The sequence below is a fragment of the Erythrolamprus reginae genome, chromosome 9 (assembly GCF_031021105.1).
Source record: "Erythrolamprus reginae isolate rEryReg1 chromosome 9, rEryReg1.hap1, whole genome shotgun sequence".
Classification (NCBI taxonomy): domain Eukaryota; kingdom Metazoa; phylum Chordata; class Lepidosauria; order Squamata; family Dipsadidae; genus Erythrolamprus; species Erythrolamprus reginae.
Window position 1 is genome coordinate 7,166,913 of NC_091958.1, and position 15,268 is coordinate 7,182,180.

Sequence of the window (15,268 nt, forward strand, 5' to 3'; positions counted from 1 at the left end):
CGGAGATACTGCTTGAACCTGGGGCCATACCGACCTGGGATTTATTTGTCATATTGGCTGCGTTCACTGTTTGGCTACTTGGCATTTTGCCGCTGAGCTGGGAAGACCCGAGGGAGATCTCCTGAGGTGCCAATCGGTTTGCCGAAGTCTGGCAGGAGCCCAGCTGTTTTGAGGTTTTGCATGGGGTCCCATCCGACTCCTGTGGAGGAAGGAGCAGAAGGGTGACGCCAACTCTTGACACAACGGGAACTCTTTCAGCATCGGAGCCGCCTGCTACCGCACGAATCCCAGCGGCCGATAAGGTCCCACAGAGTTGGCCTTCTCCGGCTCCCGTCGACTAAACAATGTCGTTTGGCGGGCCCCAGGGGAAGAGCCTTCTCTGTGGCGGCCCCGGCCCTCTGGAACCAACTCCCCCTGGAGATTAGAATTGCCCCCACCCTCTCTGTCTTTCGTAAATTACTCAAGACTCATTTATACCGCCAGGCATGGGGAAGTTGAGATATTCCTTCCCCCTAGGCCGTTACAAGTTATGCATGGTATGTCTGTGTGTATGTTTGGTTTTATAATAAGGGTTTTTAGTTGTTTTATTATTGGATTGTCACATGCTGTTTTTATCATTGTTGTTAGCCGTCCCGTCTACGGAGAGGGGCGGCATACAATCCAATAAATTATTATTATTATTCATCAAAACTACATGCAAGCACACTGGTAGAGGCGGTAAGTAGCAACCCCGGCCTGGACGCTGTTCTAAACTATTATTTTGTAACCCTCATACGTTGCGTTCAATAAAGCAGGGATTTGGATGGCTTAAACATGATGGCCATTAAGAAAATCAATACAGTGTTCCCTTGATTTTCACGGGTTCGAACTTCGCCAAACGTCTATACCACGGTTTTTCCAAAACATTAATTAAAAAATACTTCGCGTTTTTCCCCCCTATACCACGATTTTTCCCGCATGATGACACCATATGTCGTTGCCAAACTTTCGTCTGCTTTTAAAAAACATTTTTTTAATAAACTTTAATAAATAAACATGGTGAGTAATAATCTAAATGGTTGCTAAGGGAATGGGAAATTGTAATTTAGGGGTTTAAAGTGTTACAGGAAGGCTTGTGATACTGTTCATAGCCAAAAATAGTGTATTTACTTCCGCATCTCTACTTCGCGGAAATTCAACTTTTGCGGGCGGTCTTGGAACGCATCCCCCGCGAAAATCGAGGGAACACTGTACATGGCTTAAACATGATGGGTCAATAAGAAATAGTATTTTTCCTGGATGCAGTTTGCAAATTTGCAACCCTGTCAGGGTTCCTGACAGGCAGGTGCTCTATTGCATTTCTGTCATCTGTTTAGGATTTTTCTGATTCACGAAACTTTGGTACGTTATTTTAGGCGGTGTTTCTCAACTTCTGTCCCAAAGGTGCTTTTATTTTCTTTCTTTCAAGATGCAACTGGACTTTCTGGTTTTTCTTTGAAGACGTTTCGCTTTTCATCCAAGAAGCTTCTTCTGTTCTGACTGGACGGATGTGGAACGTCAGAGCCAGACGTGAAGAAGCTCCTTGGCTGAGGTGCAAAACATCTTCACAGAAAAAACAATCATGACTGAGAATTTCCACAGACCAGCGGGAGTTCCTCCCTTTTTGGCCCGGTTCTGAAAATCGGTAGTGGCGGGCGCAAACGCATAAACTGGTAGTGGCGGGCACGAACATATAAACCGGTAGCAACGGGATTTAGAACCCATTACCGCCAAGGACATTCTCAAATTCTGGCAACTTTTTAGGACGCGTGGACTTCAATTCTCAGAACCCCTCAGTGCTGAGAGCCAAGGTCCGCAAGTCTTGAAGTGGCGACGTTTGAGAAACTTAAAAGAGGCGTCTGTGAGGTAAATTCGATTCGGATTGGACACTTACCACGTCGCTGGAGCTGGAGAGCGTGGATGACGACGATGACGACAAAGGGCCTGAGGAAGAGTTCGATGAATGTTTGTTGGGCGTCTCCAAAGTTTTACTTCTCGCTTTTCCTAGTGACGGGTTCTCTTCGGAAAGATTGTTGTTGTATTTGTCTAGCTGTTGATTATCTGCTATTAATGTCACTCCGTTACCTAGGGCCAAAGGAAGAATAATAAGCACCGTTTCACAATAAAGGAGGTTTTGTTATGAGGTTATTATTTCTTTATTGTTTTCAAAAATATTTCTCATATGTTTTGTTTAGGTTTTACAGATCTTATTCCCTCTTTATTACCTTTTGTATAAATCTTTCATTTCTTTATATCTTTTATTTAATAGTATACATTCAATTATATACAGCATTGGTATAACACATCTTTGAAATAAAAGGAAAGAGGGAAAATGTTTGTACAGTACTTCGTTTCTATTGACATTTGTAAGGTACAGTAGTACCCCTAGATACGAGCATAATTCGTTCCATAAGGGAGATTGTATCTCGAGGCAAGTCGTATATGGAACAAGATGTTTTCCCCCTCCGAGATAACCAAAAGCAAGGATTCTTGCGCCACCTAGTGGACGCTCGGCTCGTATCCCGAATTTGAGCTTGGGAATAGAACAGAAATGTCTCTCCCCTCGTGGCTCGTATCTTGAAATACTCACATGTAGAGCAGCTCGTATCTAGAGGTACTACTGTATTTGTTATTCTTTCTATATATACTGATACATATACTGTTATTCTTTCTATATGTACTGATACATTGTATTGTAACATTTTCATGTAACATGATCGTTTCGATCCTTTGATTTTAGTTCCCTTAATTGAGTTTGTGATTTCATCCATCTCTACACATCTATATATTTTGTCAATAATTAAGCTTTCTGATGGAGTCTGTTTGTTTTTCCACGTTTGCGCTAGTGATATTCTAGCTGCGGTATTTATGTGAGTTATAAGGAAGAGAGTTTGCTTACAATAGTGTCTTTTCCAAATTCCTAGGAGCATATGGGATATATTCTATTTTCTCTTCGGTGATTTCTGCGAGCCATCTGTGGATTGTTTTCCATATTTTTTGAATTTTGGGACAAGACCACCACATGTGAAAAAAGGAACCTTTTTGTTTTTTTACATTTCCAGCAGTTGTCTTGTAGTGTCGGGTAAATCTTTGTTAGTCTCGATGGGGGCATGTACCATCTATAAAAAAGTTCATAGAAATTTTCTTTGTATGAGGTTATTAATAATGCGAAGGGAGCAGCAGTGGGTTCCTATCGGTAGGGTTGACGCCATCGTACTGTTGTGGTTGGCTCTGGCCCAACTCCTGCCCCAGGGAATGGGGAGGTGGATGCAGGGGAAAATTCAACATGTCACAGGCCTGTGTTATTGCCGACAGAATCAATTCAGAGTTTAGTTTCCTCAGACGAAGAAGAAGGTGGGAGTGACTCGACAGAGGAGGGCTTGGCACACAGCCCAGGCAGTCAATCTTCCTTATCTTCTATAGCTTCAGATTATGACATTTTGGACCCACGCAAGCGCAGAATTATGCGTAGAAGAGACCAAGTAAGAACATATTACAGGAAATAAGGGAGGCCACCTGTGTTCGGGTGGGGCTCCAGTAATTGGGGCTGCTGCTATAAATAGCAGCATGTGGGTTTGGCTGTTGTGGAAGAATATCTGATCGGAGTTCGTCAGGAATCCTGTGTTTTCTGGACTTTGTTGTTTTTTCACGCCTTGGAAACCAAAGCAGAGCAACGTGTGTGTGTGTGTGTGTCTCACTTCGTTGGAAGAAGGGGTGTGAAGTTTCTTCACAGCTGCTAGCTAAGTACTTAATGACTGCGTAAGGGAAATTGTACAGACTACCCGGTTGTTTTGGGAAGAGTGCTCTTTGCAATACAAAAAGAGTTCTTAGTTTATTTGAAATTTTGTGATAAAGAATATTGTTTTGAATTTTCAAACGTGTGTGTGTCTGAAATTTGTACCCTTGAATTTTCGGGAGGCTCCTACCAGAGAGCCCGACAGAACATGTACCAGTAGCGAAAATTGAGGGCGAGCGTCCGAGATTTTGCTTCTGCGCAGGCCCACGCATCCCCTCCCTTGCACTTCCAACAGGAAGGGACTATTTTTTAGAGAATGCATCAAGGATTAACGAGGACGTTTTGTAAAAGCCTAAGAGTGGTCAGATCCCTCTAAACGCTAAGGTTATTTGTCCTGATATGTGCTGTTTAAATCAGCAACTGTTCTCCATAAACTATGCAGAAAGTTATGTATCTCTGTATCTCGATTAATGAAGAATTTTATCTTTGGACTTCGCATCCTTCTTTCCTCCCTACACAAAGAATTCTATCCTTCCGGTCAAACCTATAAAACCTAGCTTGAAAACTTTGTTTACTCAGAAGTCATTCATATCGTATTCAAATGGGCCTCGTAAATTATTTAGAACAGCATTTTTTTTTCTGGTTTCTATTGTAGTTAGCTCTGGCCCAGCTCCTGCCCCAAGGACTGTGTATGTGGGGGAGACATCCACATGCTGCAGGCCTGTTTTGCCCCCAGTGGAATCTGCTGATGAAGTCTCCTCTGACCAAGAAGACATGAGTGACAGAAAGGAGGAGAGTGTGGCAGACAGCTCAGAAGGAGATCAATTCTCTAGCTCCTCCTTGGATTCAGAACAAGAGTTAATGATACAGCCACGCATGCGGAGAGCGATGCATAGGCAACAACAACTGAGAGATTATCAAAGAAAATGAGGCCACCTGTGGTTGGGTGGGGCTGTGGTCATTAGTGAGGCTGCTATAAAGAGCAGCCTGTGGGTTTGGCCATTATGGAGGATTATCTGATCATTGTGTTTTGTGACTGATTTACTGACTTTGACCTTTTGTGTGCTGATTTTTCCCCGCTTTGAAACTAAACCAGGGCAAAGTGTGTTTCACTTTGTGAAAGAAGAAGGACTGTGAATTGCCTCACAGCTGCAAGCTAAGTATCACAGAACTGATAAGGGACTTGTACAAATTACCAGTTTGGTTGGAGACTAGTACTTTTTGCTATACCAAAAGAGGGCTTGGTTTAAGTGAATTTTCATTATAAAGAGCATTGTTTTGAATTTTCAAACGTGTGTGTGTCTGCAATTTGTACCTGTGAATTTTTGGGAGGAGTCTACCAGAGAGCCCGACAGAACAGTTCCATGAATCTGAAGAATTGGGTATCATTATTCTTCCATCCACATATATATTTCCAACACAATACAGTGGGGGTAGAGTGTTATTTCCCCCCCCCCCCTTTTTTCTTTAAAAAAGCAAACAAATGCTTCCTTTGGAGGAAAATAATGCCAAAACTTAATTTAAAAAAATTGTTTCTTTGAATTAATTTTCATTCAGTGGAGCCTTGCATCAGAAGTGGCTCGTACGGGGATGAATGGAGCTGTTTCCAAACAATAAATTCAATTTTAATGCTTTATTGCTTGAGTCATTTGGGATCCAGCTGTTTTTTCAATCGACTGCTTTCTCTCTCCTCTCTCTCTCTCCATGTCTAATCCAGTTTAACGCTGTTCGGAATATTTGGGAATAATTTAGCAGCAGACCAAATGGCTTTGGATTCTTCTTTATATTATTACACAATGATTTTATTATTTTCCAGTCAAACCTTTTTTTTGCAGATTTAGCTGTTGTTATTCTATTTGGGTTTTTTTTCAAATATAACAGGAAAAAAAAAGACATACACAAAAACATACATACACATATAACATTTGGGAAATGAAAGTTTCCCCACTATTTTGGGGGGATGTTCGATCAGAGAATTTTACTTCTTTTACATAGTATTAATTCTTCAATTCTTTTATTTGACGTGTTGCTTTGCTTGAATTTTTATTTATTTCTTTGCTGCTCTTTCCTTTAACCAGTCATAAAATTTTGCCCATATTTTATAGTAATCTGAATCTTCTTTTCCCTCTAGTTTTTTAGATAATCTTGTCTATCTCCGCACAGTCAAATATTTTTTTAATTAATATATTTTCTTCTGGTCCTTTATCTATTTTCCATTGTTGGGCATATGCTATCCTGACAGCTGTTAATATGTGTGTAACTAAATATCTTACCTCTTTTTCCATTTTTTAATTAAAAATACCTAATAAATACAATTCTGGGTTTTTTTTTCAATTTCTTCTTTTACTATTTCTTTTAACCAGTCTGTTATTTTATTCCAGAAATTTTGTTATTTCTGCTGTTGTTATTCTATGGTACTTTCTATAATGTATGTGGATCAGTAGCTTTGGGAGCCTTTTCGTTGCAGACTCAGGGAGGTACCAGAAAAGTCTATTTCCAGATTTTATTACCTGGTTCCAAAGATGAGTACAGGTAGTCCCTTGACTTACAACTGATTGCTTAGTGAATACTTGAAGTTCTGATTGACCTATGGGGCCGTCAATTAGAACTTCAAATTTTTGCTAAGCAAACAGTCGTCAGTCAAGGATTACTATACTAATCAAAGTTCTGACAGTTGGGTTATTCCAATCACTATACCTAGGGTGCCGGGCAATTCCAGGCCCTTTTACATTCATCTAATTCAGTGTTTCCCAATCTTGGCAACTTGAAGTTGTCTGGACTTCAACTCCAAGAATTCCCCAGCCAGCATTTGCTGGCTGGGGAATTCTGGGAGTTGAAGTCCAGATGTCTTCAAGTTGCCAAGTTTGGGAAACACTGAAATGGATCCCACAGTCATGGGAACACAATTTACAATGGTTTTGCAAAAAAAAAAAAATCCCACCCGAGATATTTCTGGTTTTTGTCATAACTGGCCCCAAGATATGGACTCCCCTTAACCACCTCTGCAAAAAAGACAATAAAATTGGGTTGATCATGTGACCAACCTGTTTTACGACCAACCTGAGCCGCAGTGGTCAGAGTGCAGTACTGCAAGCAACTTCTGCTGATTGTCAGCTGCCTGCAATTTGGCAGTTCAAATCTCACCTTATGAGGTCGGTATAATGAGGACCCAAATTATAGGGGGCAACTGCTTAGAGAGGACTATAAAGTGTGAAATGGCATATAAGTTTAAGTGCTATCTTCCTTCCTTCCTTCCTCCCTCCCTCCCTTCCTTCCTTCAATATAATGCATGGCTATCCTTCCTTCCTTCCTTCCTTCCTTATAATGCATGGCTATCCTTCCTTCCTTCAATATAATGCATGGCTATCCTTCCTTCCTTCCTTCCTTCCTTCCTTCCTTCCTTCCTCCCCTCCCTGTTGGTGCAATAGTTAGAATGCAGTATTGCAGGATCTGCCCACAGCCAGCAGTTCAATCCTGACTAGCGCAAGGCGGACTCAGCCTTCCATGCTTCTGAAGGGGGGTAAATTGAAGACTGGATTGTTGGGGGCAATAGGTTGACTCTGCAAACCTCTTAAAGAGGGCTGTAAAGCGGTATATACGTCTATAACTATGAAGCCGTATATAAGTCTAGGTGTTATTGCTGTCGAAGGCAAGCTGCATTACAGTTGTAACTCAAGGACCATCTATCTCCCTGAAATATTGCTGCCAGAACTTTTCGTCTCTTACCATTGCACGACGTCTCAGCATTATTCTGTTTTCCCCACTGTTTGGATATCCATTCTCTGTACGTCACAACCTCTTGCGTAACTCGGATTATTCTTCCTAATATACTGCGACATTTTTTTGGAGGGGAAGAGAAAAAAATAAAAAGATTACCAGATTTGAAAGCAGGAGGGGGTCGGGGGGAAAAGAAGAAAAAAGAATGAGGTCAGTGAGGCATCTGGCTGACCCCCACCCCACCCCAAAATAGTTACCTTTCGCTTTCATTGTTGGGGTAACATTTAGCTATCGGAGAGACCGCATGGCTCAGAACCACGTATGCATAATCGAAGGCCTGTTTAACTTGCATGGCGCCATAAGAGCTCCTTCCAACATCATTGCCTTTAAAAAAAAGACCAATAGTTAGGTAGGGTTATTTCTTATTATCTATCTATCTATCTATCTATCTGTCTGTCTGTCTGTCTGTCTGTCTGTCTGTCTATCTGCCTACCTAGTCTACCTACCTACCTGTCATCCATCTATCTATCTATCTATCTATCTATCTATCTATCTATCTATCTATCTATCTATCTATCTATCTATCTATCTATCTATCTCTTCTATCTATCTATCTCTTCTATCTATCTATCTATCTATCTATCTATCTATCTATCTATTCTATATCTTCTATCTATCTATCTATCTATCTATCTATCTATCTATCTATCTATCTATCTCTTCTACCTACCTACCTACCTACCTACCTATCTCTTCTATCAATCTATTTATCATCTCTCTCTCTCTCCCTATCATCTCTCTCTTCATTATCATCATCTATCAATCAGTCTATCTATCATATCTATCTATCTATCTATTTATCTATGTCTGTCTGTTTGTCCACCTATCCATCCATCTAATTTATCTATCTTCTCTCTCTCTCTCTCTCTCTCCCCCCACCTACCTACCTATCACCTACCTACCTATCATGCCACCCAACTCCTCAAGGACTCTGGGTGGCTTACAACAAATAAAAACAATATTTTAAAGAACAATTTTAAAAAAACAATTACAAAACCCCAGGAAAAGCCATACATCTCTCTCAATATCTCACATGGCCAGATCTAGATGGGATCTCATTCGGACAACGGCCCCAGGTCTGCCGGAAAAACCAGGTTCTTTACTTGTGGAAGGCCACTAGGGTGGGGAGCGTATGGATCTCCGGGGGCAGCTGGTTCCAGAGAGCCGGAGCCACCACGGAGAAGGCCCTTCCCCTTTCAATTAGCCCAGTTCAAATTCAGAAGCATTGGCTTTAAACCATTGAGGATTGCATCAGGGTTGGGTTTGACCTTGGGGGGCGGGCAGGATGGGTATGGCCAACCCAATGTCACTCATGTTGGAGGCACCTATGGTGCCCTGAGCACTTTGCCAGAGAAAACAAGCTCCCGAGCTCCGTTTATATTGGCAGAGGTACCACGAGCCAGCCCGTTGTTTCCAGGGCAGCATTATGGGCCAAATTTAAGCACCCCAGTGGCCAGACCCGGCCCCCAGGCCTTGAATTTGACACCCCTGCTTTAATCACTTCTGCTATTCTTCCAAATACAAAGCTACGGTTAACAGCTAGTCTTTAACGTAGGACTATTAACAGAGCCTGCCCATTAATAGTTTTGTGTCATGATGGGTTTTTAAACAGTTTGGTCGCATAACTGCTCTTCTTAAAAATGACCAAAAGTACTGAAACAACTCCCAGCATCCTTAACTGTAAATGGCTGTAAAGTGGTATATAAGTGCTATTGCTATTCTCATATTATACAACATAATCTTTAAACCAGTCTGCATTGGTTGCCGATCAATTTCCGGTCACAATTCAAAGTGTTGGTTACGACCTATAAAGCCCTTCATGGCACCGGACCAAAATACCTCCGGGACCGCCTTCTGCCGCACGAATCCCAGCGACCGGTTAAGTCCCACAGAGTTGGCCTCCTCCGGGTCCCGTCGACTAAACAATGTCGTTTGGCGGGACCCAGGAGAAGAGCCTTCTTTGTGGCGGCCCCGACCCTCTGGAACCAGCTCCCCCCGGAGATTAGAACTGCCCCCACCCTCCTTGCCTTTCGTAAAGTTCTTAAGACCCATCTCTGCCGTCAGGCATGGGGGAACTGACACATCTCCCCCGGACCTATACAGTTTATACATGGAATGTTTGTGTGTATGTTTGTTTTCAATAATGGGGTTTTTAGCGTTTTTTAAAATTATTAGATTTGTTCTTACATTGTTCTTGTTATTGTTGTGAGCCGCCCCGAGTCTACGGAGAGGGGCGGCATACAAATCTAATAAATAAATAAATAAATAAATAAATAAATAAATAAATAAATAAATAAAATAAACCTGTTAATCTGGCAGCATGCTGAAAAATCAATGCCATTATATTAATCAATCTGGAATAAATCAATTCACAAGGAAAATATCAGGGAAAGATGGAAGTGTTTTCAATGGCTTCCACTCTGCATATCAAAACCCTTCCCGCGCTCAACACAAAACCCGGATACCTGGTTGTAGAGGGTCTTCAATATACAGCATCGAGGGTCTGTAACCATCTAGCATATTCTTCTGGACGTCATCCTTGGCTACGTAGGAACCACCATCCTTGATTCGGATGCCCGTTTTCAGGTAGTTGAAATGACGGCCGTATAATTCAAAAAATTCTATTAAAAGGACGCCGTAATTGGCATTGGGGGTGCAGGCGTCCCCCCGGGGATGTAGCTGTGGAAACAAGCAAAAAAGGAACTGAGAAAAACAAACAAACCGTCTTCCATATTCTGGACTATCCTGTTCAAGAACTGAACAAGGTCCATGAAACTGAAAGCCCATCCAGCGAAGAACAAGAAATCCCGTGTGTCAGAAATAAGTTTATTTCTGGAGGTAATATTACAATTTATTATTTATTTGTTTGTTTGTTTGTTTGTTTATTAGATTTGTATGCCGCCCCTCTCCGCAGACTCGGGGCGGCTAACAACAGTAGTGAAACATCATAAAACAAATCTAATATTTAAAATTATTTAAAAGACCCTAATTTAAAAGACAACCAAACATACACAATGCAAGAAAATGGTCTGTATTCATGGGAAAGGATGATGTAAGCCATAATCAGTATGTAATCATGGGTTTGCTAACTGTGCTTCAACCTGATTGGCTGTAACCTATATAATAGGAGTAACACCTTTGCATGGGTATGGTTTGTTATAGTGTGGTTTGTGCCGAGTGGTTTTGCACTGGGTGGTTTGTAGTTAGTGGTTGCAGTAGTGGATGTAATGGTAGTTGTATACAGGGGTACCTCTACCTAGGAATGCCTCTACTTACGAATTTTTCTAGATAAGAACCGGGTGTTCAAGATTTTTTTGCCTCTTCTCAAGAAACATTTTCCACTTACAAACCCGAGCCTCCGAAATTGTAACCGGAAAAGGCGGGGAGAAGCCTCCGTGGGGCCTCTCTAGGAATCTCCTGGGAGGAAACAAGGCCAGAAAAGGTGGGGAGAAGCCTCTGTGGGGCCTCTCTAAGAATCTCCTAGGAGGAAACAAGGCCAGAAAAGGTGGGGAGAAGCCTCTGTGGGGCCTCTCTAAGAATCTCCTGGGAGGAAACAGGGCTGGAAAAGGTGGGAAGAAGCCTCCGTGGGGCCTCTTTAAGAATCTTCTGGGAGGAAACAGGGCCAGAAAAGGTGGGAAGAAGCCTCCATGGGGCCTCTCTAAGAATCTCCTGGGAGGAAACAGGGCTGGAAAAGGCAGGGAGAAGCCTCTGTGGGGCCTCTCTAGTAATGGAAGCTCACTCCGTTACGCAGCTCTAGGGATTCGAACTGCTAAACTGCCGACCTTTTGATTGACAAGTTGAGTTTCTTATCCACTGAGCCACCGTGCCCCTCAAAGATAGTGTCAGGCCTGCCACGCTATATATTATTCTATCATGCCAACTGTGGTGTTTTTTTTAAAAAAAAAATTAATTCCGTACCCTAATGAGCAGTAAAGGATATGCAACGATTAGAGCACAGACTCATGTACCGTCAGGAAAAGAATTTTAACTTACCTGGAGGAAGCTGACAGCCATTAAAAAAAGACTATAAGATCCGATTCCACCTGTGAATACTTCATTGAGGTCCCTTTGCAATAAGAACTGTTTCAATACTAAAACTAAATATGGCAATACAGGATATTTCTGCAAAAAGACAAAGAAGATGGGAATTATATTTTTTTTTTTACTTCGTCTGTCATTGTTCAGTTAGAATAGGGTTTTTCAACCTCGGCCCCTTTAAGGTGGGTGGACTTCAATTCCCAGCATTCCCTAGCCAGGTTCCAGGTAGCATCCAACCAAAATCAGAGTCCAATCTACTCCTCGAAGTTCCAATTTATTGCAGAAGCCATCCTGGCACCCAGACTGGGAAACCTAAATCTGAGATTCCCACCCTGTTGAAAGTTCACATCCCCTGTCCTCCACCCACAAACTTCTTCTACCAGTCCTCCTTCTACTTCCGCCCAGGTGGGTGGGCACAGGATGGCCTTGAACCACTCAAAAGAATGCTTTGTAGCCGTATCTGTTCCCTACTGAAAATCACCCCTCCCAAGTTTCCATAAACATCAGGCCTTCTACAGATAGTAAGGCAAGCCGTTAATTTATTATCAACTTCTGCACCGGCTTGACACCACCCTTACTGTGCAATTCTAAAACAGGGTAACTACAACTTGGGTGAAATATTAATTAGTATACAATATGAATCTTTGTTAGGTAAGACTTATGCTTTTATGTTAATTCGACTGTCAGGCTTCGCTCTGTGATGGTAGAAACTTATCTAAATCAATATAAACATATTGTTCTTTTGTTTAACTCTTCATACTTTAAGTCATGGACTGCTGATATAATATTTGATTGTTTTTGTTAGGGACTAGCTAACTAGCTACCCAAAGAGAAAAGCAAGAAATAGAAACTAAAATACTTATCAGAGTCCAAGTAGTCCCTATATCATGGATTTTATCTGTTATTTATTATTTTATCTTATAACCTTTAATTGTATATTTACTGAATGTTTTTGTTTGTTCTGGTCTCTGACTGTAATAAAATTGGGAATTTTTTTTTCCAAAAGTAATATTTGAAGTCCTTTTCCTGGCGGTATCCAATCTACAGAAAATCTTTTTAATGAGCCCTTGAGCAAATATTTCCCCATATTAAATGGATTAGATAAGACAAGGCAACTCCATTGCAACCGTTTTTTTTTTCCCTTTGGCACCGTCTATATACAAGTTGAATCATAAAATGCCACCCGCCCGTCTGACGCGGAATTCCTCTGATATTTCACCTGCAGCTGCAGGAACCACAAGAGGCTGCCGTGATTAAAATAATTGGTATGCGGCACCCAAGGCCAAACTTTTTCTCAACTTTCAAATGGAAACACGGTTTTGAGATGGAAATATGAGATCTCCAGGGAAGAGGAAGGAGGGGGGGAAAAAAACCACAAAACGCCCCAAATTTCTAATTTTAAAACGGTTGTGTTCCGATGCTCTCTAGTGGATGTGATGAAAAGTGACAAGCACTGCTGGAGGCGTGTGCTGTGAATTATTCTTCCTCCCCTTTTTGAAAATTCTCACCATGCCACAATGTCACAATCCCTGTTGTTTTCCCTTTCCCTCTATGCATATTACATGAACCGGGTTAACTTGTTGGTGTGAAGGGACCTTGGCGTTGTTTTGAGCTTGCTTGCTTTCTTGCAGGCGTTTTATGACCCAAACTAGGTGACGTCATCAGCGCTAGCAATTTGGGTCATGAATAGAATGGAATAGAGTAGAGTAGAGTAGAGTAGAGAACATGGAATGGATTAGAATAGAATAGAATAGAATATAGAGTAGAGTAGAGTAGAGAACATGGAATGGATTAGAATAGAATAGAATATAGAGTAGAGTAGAGTAGAGTAGAGAACATGGAATGGATTAGAATAGAATAGAGTAGAGAACATGGAATGGATTAGAATAGAATAGAATATAGAGTAGAGTAGAGCAGAGTAGAGAACATGGAATGGATTAGAATAGAATAGAGTAGAGAACATGGAATGGATTAGAATAGAATAGAATATAGAGTAGAGTAGAGTAGAGTAGAGAACATGGAATGGATTAGAATAGAATAGAGTAGAGAACATGGAATGGATCAGAATAGAATAGAATATAGAGTAGAGTAGAGCAGAGTAGAGTAGAGAACATGGAATGGATTAGAATAGAATAGAATAGAGAACATGGAATGGATTAGAATAGAATAGAATAGAATAGAGAACATGGAATGGATTAGAATAGAATAGAATAGAGTAGGGAACATGGAATGGATTAGAATAGAATAGAGTAGAGAACATGGAATGGATTAGAATACAGTGATCCCTCGAGTTTCGCGATCTCGAGCTTCGCGAAACGCTATATCGCGAGTTTTCTACCCGGAAGTAACACCACCATCTGCACGCATGCGTAGATGGTGGAGTTTGCATTACCGCCGGGCAGATCAGCTGCTAGGCGGCCAAAGGAACCTTCCCTGGGTCTTCCCGCCGGCATGGGGGGCTTCCTAGCACCCCCCCGAACCCCCAACCCGGGTTTGGGGGGGTGCTAGGAAGCCCCCCATGCCGGGGGAGACCTTTTAAAACACCCGTGCCGCTTCCCAGCTGAGTCCTGAAGCCAAGCGCAGAAGTTCGCCTTTGGCGCTTGGCTTCAGGACTCAGCTGGGAAGGGCGCGGCTGTTTGAAAAGGTGGCAGTCGGCCTGGGGGGCTTCCCAGGACCCCCCCCCCAACCCTGTCTCCTGCCGCCGGTTTAGCCAGGAGAGGAGCGGCAAAGTGACTTGGAGGAATGGGAAACTCAAACCGCCCAGTTTCAGCTTTCCATTCCTCCACGTCACTTCGCCGCTCCTTCTGGCTGGTGGGGGGGGGGGGGGAGTTAGGAAGGTTCTACTTCTCCCCCCCAGCAAAAAACTCAAAGCCTGTCTCCTGCCACACAGTTTAGCCAGGAGAGCAGCGGCGAAGTGACTTGAAGGAATGGGAAACTCAAACCGCCCGGTTTCAGCTTTCCATTCCTCCACGTCACTTTGCCGGGGGAGTCTGGGAGGGAAGATGACGCGCCGGCAGCACAGGGGCGAGGGGTGGGAGGCAAAGCTCTGCGGGTACAGCCCCTTTCGGCCAAGCCTCCCCCCCCCCCCCCCCGCCAAGCAGCCAGGGAAGCCGAGCCGGGCGTGGAACATCGGCGCGGAAGGCAGGAGACGATCGGGCGACCGGAGCAGCAGCGCCGCCGCCGCCACGCCCGGCTCGGCTTCCCTGGCTGCGTGGCCGGGGAGGCTCGGCTGAAAGTGGCTGGAGCCGCAGAGCTTTGCCTCCCCCCCCCTCGCCCCTGTGCCGCCCGCGCGTCATCTTCCCTCCCAGACAAAAAGGCCGCCCTTCAACGGAGGCTCGTGGAACGGTTTGGTGTCGGTTTCGGTGGGAAGGCTATTAGCATAGCCGGATTGTTTAGCCGGTTCACCACTCATTGCGACTTGGGCTCAGAGGAGCCTTGCTGCTGCAGCGGTTGGGGGTCGGGGTCCCTCCCGGGAGTTGGAGGGATCGCTCGGGGATTCCCCGTCGCTGGTGTGGTAGGGGGGGGTAATTGGTGCAGCCTGCCTCCCCGGGACCGGGGAGGCGATCGGAAGCTGCGTGTGCCCTCTCGTTGGGGGGTGATTAGCCCCCGTTTGCAGCGTTGCTGCTTCTCTGCCTTTCGGGGCAGGGGTTGCCTGCTGCAGGCTTGGGGGCCTTACGGCTCCTGGGCCTTTTGGTTAAG

The 15,268-nt window shown here is 43.5% G+C and overlaps 1 protein-coding gene across 2 annotated transcripts in view; it reads right to left on the bottom strand.

The window, feature by feature from the left end:
- Positions 1 to 15,268, bottom strand: part of TENT4B (terminal nucleotidyltransferase 4B) — a 48,829-nt gene that overhangs the window by 2,411 nt on the left and 31,150 nt on the right. The window contains exons 6-11 of one of the 2 annotated variants that reach the window (XM_070760197.1): positions 11,525 to 11,653; positions 9,997 to 10,210; positions 7,729 to 7,855; positions 7,481 to 7,584; positions 1,913 to 2,103; positions 35 to 199 (exon numbers count right to left, since the gene is read on the bottom strand). In XM_070760197.1, the coding sequence (XP_070616298.1) occupies positions 35 to 199; positions 1,913 to 2,103; positions 7,481 to 7,584; positions 7,729 to 7,855; positions 9,997 to 10,210; positions 11,525 to 11,653 (930 nt within the window). The remainder of the gene's footprint in view (positions 1 to 34; positions 200 to 1,912; positions 2,104 to 7,480; positions 7,585 to 7,728; positions 7,856 to 9,996; positions 10,211 to 11,524; positions 11,654 to 15,268) is intronic. The other variant, XM_070760198.1, reaches the window with a different exon arrangement.